This window comes from Natrix helvetica, assembly GCF_964273705.1.
Source record: "Natrix helvetica genome assembly, chromosome: 10".
Taxonomy (NCBI): Eukaryota; Metazoa; Chordata; class Lepidosauria; order Squamata; family Natricidae; genus Natrix; species Natrix helvetica.
This window is the reverse complement of record NC_138561.1, coordinates 17855414-17863529: the sequence shown is the minus strand read 5'-3', so window position 1 is coordinate 17863529 and position 8116 is coordinate 17855414. Positions and strand designations below refer to the sequence as shown.

Below are 8116 nucleotides of genomic sequence, written 5' to 3'. Positions count from 1 at the left end.
CGAGCCTAAATTTCTGTTGCTAAGTGAGGCATTTGCTAAGTAAGTTTTGGCCCACTTTAAGACCATTCTCGCCATAGCTGTTAAGTGAATCACTGCAGTTGTTAAGTGAGTAACATGGTTGTGAAGTGAATTTGGATTCGGCATTGACTTTGCTTATCACAAGGTTGGAAAAGGTGATCACGTGACCCTGGGACCCTGCAACCGTCATAAATATGAGTCAGTTGCCAAGTGTCCGGATTCTGATGTGGCCACGAGGATGCTGCAATGGTCGTAAGTGTGAAAAACGGTCGTCACTTTTTTCATTGCCGTTGTAACTTTGAACCGTCACTAAATGAATGGTTTGTAAATCAAGGATTACCTATACAATGCTTTTATCAACTAAGAGATTATTTTTAAAAAATGGAATGGGGCCGTAATAGATAATCATGTCTACAATTAAATCTTAAGGGAAGAGATTCTTCTTTGGTGACAATCTTATGAAATGTGCATATGGTTGGGTAAGGTTCTACCATGTTATTCCTGACTATAAGTCATTTTACAACAAATAGGAAAATGTATAAATCAATATACTCTACTTTTAAGATTTCTTGCTATAAATTCACACAGCATGGCTATTTGTAGGACTGGAACGGACACCCAACCATTGTGTTGGTTTCAAACATTTTTTATTGCAGAAAACAATGGCATTTTGCAATGTTTCTCCCAATAGAATTTTCAGAAGTTAGTGATTTCAGAGGCTTTACTTCCAACAAACACACACTTGCACTTTTTTTAAAGATCAAACAATAAAATATTTATTTAAAAGGCAATTTCTACAAAAATGTACAGCGGCTTAAAAACCACGGTGATGTAAGGAACAGAGAAGACATTTCAAGAGCAAAAGAAGAAGAAAAATCAGACTTTGAGGTGCATTATTACTAAACCCAAAAGATTTCTTCTCCTCTAAATTCTTGCACGGTGAGGATCCTTTTGGTCTCAGCTGCGCCTTAAAAGAGCAATGCACTTATTAAAATAGCTTGTACGTTTTTAAAAAAAGGCTCAAGGGGTTTAAAATTATATTCCTGGACCGGTATTTTAAAAGTCACACTGTGGGTAACAGCCACTTATTATTATTATATTATTATTTTAACACTTCCATGTAACAAGGGTAATTAAAAGAGTTTGTAAAAAAAGAGGTTTTTAAAGAAATTTCCCATATGGAGAAACAACAGTCACTAAGCAATCTAGAACCTGATCTCATGGGTACAAAACCTTTTTCTTAAGCAGGTATTTTTGGTGAAAAATACAGCCAGAGACCACTTCCAACATCAGAGTGAAAGCTTCATGTCTCCAGTACTTCTACTAAATTAAACCATCATCAACACAGAGAACTATGGTTTGAGAGCATCCTGTATGGCTTCCATGATGCTATTCTCACTTCTAGCGTGGCGTCACATTTGCAGTCATTGCTAGAAAAGGTACTGCAAATGGCTACTGCAAACACAGAAAAACCTAGCTACCCATCAAGCTGAGTTTGGAAGTTGTAGGTGTCCAATACAAAGCTACAAGCCTACTTCCCCAAATTCTTCAATTCTGTTAGGTCGGTTGAGGACATCCTGCATGCCCCTGGGCTAAAACAAAACCCAAAAGAACAGCAAAATGGTTTGGTTAACATTTCTGGCACTTCTTATCGTCAAGTAATATGAAGAACATTTGCATCCCATCCAGCAATACTATTAATTTCACAGCGGAACTCTCCTGGCGGCAATTTCAAATCCAATACATTGTTGTTGTTTTTTAATGCAGTGGGGAGGGAGACAACTCGGGAGAGGAAGAGCAAAAAACAGCCAGCTGTGGAGAACAGAGCAGAATCAAAGGTTGCACAAAGCGAAAAACTAAGGACTAAATAAAATTAGCTCCGGACCAAGTATTTGTGCATGGTGCTCCATCGTTTTCCCTCTGCTTTTTCCGACGTGCGCAGGCCAAACATTTTATTATTATTAGCAGGAAAATGCAAAATGTGACACATGAGGCTCTCTCCCATGTTCTGGGTCCAAACGAGCCAAAAAGGAAAACAACTTTTATACCGTGTAGTACCTGCAGAGCTGTGGGAAGCAGCTAAGTCAAAATCGCGACTTGGACGTTACTCTAAAACGTTAGCTGCTGGTAAGTTCCAGTCGACTGAGGTTGCTGCCATCAGAAAAAAAGGGCCCAACTGCAATGAAACATTAGGCAACATGTCAACCCACTCATTCATCGAACAAACCACGGATGACCTCTGGATGTGACCTGTCCACAAATCGGGACCGCAGACGTGGGAGAGGGTAGAGAGCTCACAATCCACAAACACACACACTCACACCGGTTAAAAAAAACAAACACGCTGTGGCGAATGGCAGTACAAACACTGTCGCCGTTTTCTATTTACAATGACTTGCGTGTTGTAAATGCAGACGGGTCTCCGGAGGAGCTGCCTGGGTGCCACCTCGCCATTCGAGATGAGGAAACCGTAATACTGTCCTAGGAGAAAATCGATAACACAGAGTTCGGGTAGAAAAGATGTTTCGCCTGCCTTCCATCGAAGGTCGAAGACAAAGCCCGTTTCTCCGTCCCCTTTGGCCTTGTTGTAGCGAAGAAACAAAGTGGCGCGTGTAATTCCATGATCCTTTACACAAAGGCCATGCGTTATTGGACGTGGAGCCGAGGTTTCAAGATTAATTTTCCAGTCTATGCATGTGGGGGGAAAAAAACAACAACCAGCCTTAAATGGTAAGATAAAACCCGGCAGAGATTCTACTACCTGAGACTTCTCGGGAAACAACAACTGAATGGGAAAATGCTGGTGACCTTCTACTGCTGCACCATAGAGAGAATTTTAACTTACTGCACCTGTGTATGGTTTGCCAATTGCACAGTGGCAGATAGGACAGGGCTTCAGAGGGTTAAAGTCATTGCTCAGAGGATCATGGGTTTCCCCCTCCTCTCTTTGGAAGAGCTTTAGAGCTCCCGATGCCTTAAGAAAGTTCAAAATATCCTTAAAGATCCACCTCATCCTGGCCACCCTTTTTTTTAAACTAGTACCATCTGGCAGACGGTACAGGATAATAAAAACAAGGACAAATAGGCTGAAAAACAGCTTCCAGAGCAATAACTAAATTTAATTCTACTATATAGTGCAATATTAATGTAATATCAGGGTTTTTAAATTCAATTGAATAGAATGTGAAGGATGTGTGCTTTTGTTTTATTTTGTATGTATAATGTACACTGAATACGGTGTTTAATTTCGTTGCACGATGTGCAATGACAATAAAATAAAATAAAATAAACCAGCAGCTCCCTCCCGTCAGAAGTTCCATTTCAGTGTCAAAACTCAACATAGTTATCCAAGGGAAAAAAAGAGTCACTTACATCATCACACGACATGTTGTATTCTGCCAAAACAGTTCGACATCGAGCGGCTATGCTGAAGAGGGTGTCAAAGAAACATGCTTTCTCCATAGTCAAGGGGCCTGCTTTCCTAATCCATTTAGCAAACTGATTAAAAAGATATATTTCTGAACGTCTCACCAAATTTTTAATTTCCTGCCAACTGCTTGATAATTCTTTAAAAAATGCTCATCAGCGACATTATATATATATAATTTGTCGCTATATATATAATTCTTTGACAAAGAAAAAACACTTAATCATTCCCCTGGCTCAGCTGATAAGGGAGGAGAGCTTGTAGCTTAGAGGTTAATACAACTGCCTAATATGTGAACAGCCCAAGTTCGAATCCCAGCAAGGGTATGGCTAGCTGATGAGAGCTAAATACATTGAATTAGATCTATACTAGTCTCCCATTTATTTATCCGCAAAAATGCAGCACTATATATATATAATTGCATTTTTGCTGTATGCATATACACACACACATACACACATCAAATAAGATTCTACTGCCTTTCTATATCCAGAAATGGCACAAAGCTATAATTCTCCTTTTCTGTGGCTTTTTAAGAGGGAAAAGCTTTAGTCTGGGGCAAAACCTACACTAGAGTAAGAGCTTCTTACACTTAAATTACTCTCCTGTAAAAATGACTAAACAGCATACAGGTAATCCTTAACTTATGAGCACAATTGGGCCCAACATTTCTGCTGATAAGTGAGAGGTTTGTTAAGTGAACTTTGCTCCATTTTACGACCTTTCTTGCCTCAGCTGTTAAGGGAATCACCGCAGTTGATAAGCTAGTAACCCAGTTGTTAAGTGAATCTGGCTTCCCCTTTGACTTTGCTTGTCAGAAGATCGCAAAAGGGGATCACATGATCTCGAGAAACAGCAACGGTCATAAATATGAGTCAGTTACCAAGCGTTTTAATCTTGATCGCATGATGGCGGGGAATGCTGCAGAGGTCATAACTGTGAAACACGGTCAAAGATCAGTTTTTTCAGTGCCTTTGTAACTTTGGTCATTAAACGAACTGCTGTAAGTCGAGAAGTAACTGTATTACAGGGGTGTCCAAACTTGGGAACTTTAAGACTTGTGGACTTCAACTCCCAGAATTCCCAGGCTGGGGAATTCTGGGAGTTGAAGTCCACAAGTCTTAAAGTTCCCAAGTTTGGACACCCCTGCTGTATTAAATAGTCATGTATTGCACACATTTGCCTGGGACCTGCATAAAACCCTTGGAAAAGGATACATTGAGGGCGCCACTACTCTTTTGTGTATTCCAGCAAAAAATAAACCAATTAATGTAATACAGCTAATGGTGAAGAATGGATGATTCCATAGAGACGTGAAAAAAGATACCTAGGAGAGAATCAAACAACTTATTTTTATTTTAAAAAATCACTCTTAGGCTGGATGAGTAAACACAAAACTGAAAAACGGAACTCCCAAAAACTGTTCAAGAAGTGAAAATCTCTACTGTACTTTCGATTTCCTTCTAAGCAAATTCTTAGCAAAAGGCAATAATCCTGATTTCTAATTTTTCTCTGCTACTCTGCTCTGATTTTTTTTTTTTTTTGGAAGGTAGACAGATTCTAGTTGTTCACTCCTGAAATCTAATCGAAAAGACTCCAAATTGTGATATAATTACAAATGGACAACTCCCCTATGTTGTCCTAGACATGCTTCTAGAATGTGCAGTACTGGGATTCTATTTGGAGAAATGAAAGTGCTACATTGACGGTAATGACATGTCTTAGATACTGTTAGAGGAGAAACAGCGATTTTCCAGGCACATCCTACAATACTTGCTAAAGTATCCTAAATATCTTCTATGAGGGCAATTTTTTTTAAAAATGCTAGGACTTCACCCACCTTCTGTGTTTCGGGATCTATTAACCAGTTCCAAGCACCAGTGGCTGTACAGACTGATACCACTATAAGAATTACTGGAGGAGAATCGAAAGGACAAAAATGATGTCGTTACATTGAATACACGGGGAACAAACTGTAACAATTTGACTTAACAATCAAAATAGACCCTGCCAATCACGGTCTTAAATTGTGAAGGTTGTAAATAGAAAAGAATCAAATTCTTTATTGGCCAAGTGTGATTGGACACACAAGGAATTTGTCCTTGGTGCATATGCTCTCAGTCTACATAAAAAGACAAGATACATTCGTCAAGAATCATAAGGTACAATACTTAATGAGGCTCATAGGGTACAAATAAGCAGTCAAGAAACAATCAATATAAATATAAATTGTAAGGATACAAGCAACAAAGTTACAGTCATGCAGTCATAAGTGGGAGGCGATGAGTGATAGGAAGAATGAGAAGATTAATAGTAATAGTAATGCAGCCTTAGTAAATAGTTTGACAATGTTGAGGGAATTATTTGTTTAGCAGAGGGATGGTGTTCAGGAAAAAAAATGTTCTGGTGTCTAGTTGTCTTGGTGTGCAGTACTCTATAGCGTCGTTTTGAGGGTAGGTGTTGAAGGAGTTAAAGCACCCCATGAGCAGATCCAGTTTATTAACTCCTTTTTTTGCAAGGTGGTTAAGCAAAAATTACCCTTATTGTAAATTGCAAGCACGGTCATTGTAATACACTTTTATCGAATAATGCAGATTTCCATCACCCAGCTTTTCAAAATGAGTTTCTTAAAGACACACATAGCAGCAATTTGATCAAGCATTTAATAATTGGGAGGCAAGCCTGTCACTTACTTCTCCAGCGTCCAGTAGCTGGTTGTAAACAAGCTATGTATTCAGTTAGCCTTCTTTCAAAAGCCTTGAGATCTAAAAACGAGAGGGAATAATCGGATTAGTCAAAGCCTGCTTTAGAATTTAGATTTAGCATCTTGAAACCATAGAAAGTACTTTACGAGATGATGGCTACACAAAGGACATTTGTGTGCTTTTAAGTTAGTACTGACTTCTGGCCATACCTGGATAAATCTCTGCAGTTTTTTTCCCCATTCTAGCTGTATTTTGTCTGTTGTACCAGTAAAAATAGAGGGACGTTGTGGCTCAGTGGCTAAGATGCTGAGCTTGTCAATCAGAAAAGTCGACAGTTCGGCGGTTTGAATCCCTAGAGCCATGTAACGGAGTGAGCTCCCATTACTTGTCCCAGCTTCTGCCAACCTAGCAGTTCGAAAGCACGTAAAAAATGCAAGTAGAAAAATAGGAACCACCTTTGGTGGGAAGGTAACAGCGTTCCGTGCACCTTTGGCATTGAGTCATGCCGGCCACATGACCACAGAGACATCTTCGGACAGCGCTGGCTCTTCGGCTTTGAAACGGAAATGAGCACCGCCTCCTAGAGTCGGGAACGACTAGCACATATGTGCGAGGGGAACCTTTACCTTCACCGATAAACACTTTTTTTTGTAAAACTGGATGAGGATAACACAGGCACATAATACAATCCCATCCAGTGCAGGTAGTCCTAAATTGAATACTTTATTGGCCAAGTGTGCTTAGACACACGAGAAATGTGTTTCCGGTACAAAAGCATTTCAGTGTGCTTGCAACAGAAATAATAATAACAACAATAAGTAGGTCCTATAGGTAGACAAAATACCAAATTCAATCTGAGCATCTGGCTGCCTCTGCAACGAACCATACTGCACTAAAAGAAGACAGTAAAGAAGATAATTTATAATATTCAGAGCACAAATCCTATTCTCCCATATATGAAAATCTGAATTACTTGTGAAGGCAGACCTAGGACTCCTGGCCCACCTAAAGGAACATCAATCAATTAATTTTATTAATTTTATTGGCTGCCTAGGGTAACTTAAATATTAAAAGAATAAAACTATCCAAAACTGGATGAATAGCTGGACGGATGGATAGAGGGATGATAGACAGATGATGATGATAGATGGATAGATAATAATAATAGATGATAGATAGCTACATAGATAAATGATAGATGGTACATGATGGATGGATGGATGAATGGATAGATAGATGATAGACAGATGATAGATAGATAGATAGATAGATAGATAGATAGATAGATAGATAGATAGATAGATAGATAGATGATAGATGGTACATGACGGATGGATGGATGAATGGATGGATAGATAGATGAGAGACAGAAGAGAGAGACAGACAGACAATGACAGTTCAGCAGATCCGGGGGGCGCCAGGTTGGGGAAGGCGGGGAAGCCTTGGGGTGGGGGACGTGGGATAATGACACAGACCTGCCCTAGAACGAAGCGAGGATGTTCGGACCCATCCTCCCACACCTTACCTTCCGCTTGTTCCAGCGAATTCATCGCTTCAGATGAAAGGGGACGAGACCTCTCCGAGATCAACCGCCCACCGCTTCGCAAAGCCGGGAGCTTCCCTCTATCCCGCGACGTAAGCTCTCGAACTTCCTTCACCGCCCTCGCATCATCGGCGCTTCCCATTGGTCAAAGTTCGCCAAGACTCCGCCCTTCCATTAACAAGCCTTTGCGTCATTGGGTCCACCCCCTTGCGGGCAAGAAGCTGGAGGAGGCTGAAGGGACGGGCAAAGAGGAAATGCGCACGCGCAGCTTGCACGCTCTTTTCTTCCTTCCCTCCCTAGCTTGGTTATAGGTGTCCTTTTGAAAAAGTTTAACAATCTTTCTTTCTCTTTCTTTTTTTCCTTCCTTCCTTTCCTCCTTCCTTCCTTCCTTTTCTCCCTCCTTCCTATCTTCCTTCCTTCCTT

The 8116-nt window shown here is 40.3% G+C and overlaps 1 protein-coding gene across 1 annotated transcript; it reads right to left on the bottom strand.

Annotated features, from left to right (window-relative positions):
- Nucleotides 1-766: 766 nt before the first annotated feature.
- Nucleotides 767-7862, bottom strand: CNEP1R1 (CTD nuclear envelope phosphatase 1 regulatory subunit 1). The gene is made up of 6 exons (XM_081963623.1): nt 7676-7862; nt 6139-6210; nt 5286-5359; nt 4663-4772; nt 3391-3445; nt 767-2706 (listed from the first exon to the last, which is right to left on the bottom strand). Exons 1-6 carry the CDS (start codon nt 7833-7835, stop codon nt 2665-2667), a joined length of 513 nt encoding a protein of 170 aa, XP_081819749.1. The 5' UTR covers nt 7836-7862; the 3' UTR covers nt 767-2664.
- Nucleotides 7863-8116: the final 254 nt, after the last annotated feature.

Coding starts and splice junctions, on each gene's coding strand:
- CNEP1R1 (XM_081963623.1), bottom strand. CDS start 7,835: ATGGGAAGCGCCGATGATGCGAGGGCGGTGAAGGAAGTTCGAGAGCTT. Junction 6,211..7,675: donor TTCGCTGGAACAAGCGGAAG/GTAAGGTGTGGG, acceptor TCTCGTTTTTAG/ATCTCAAGGCTTTTGAAAGA. Junction 4,773..5,285: donor TAGATCCCGAAACACAGAAG/GTGGGTGAAGTC, acceptor ATTCTCTCCTAG/GTATCTTTTTTCACGTCTCT.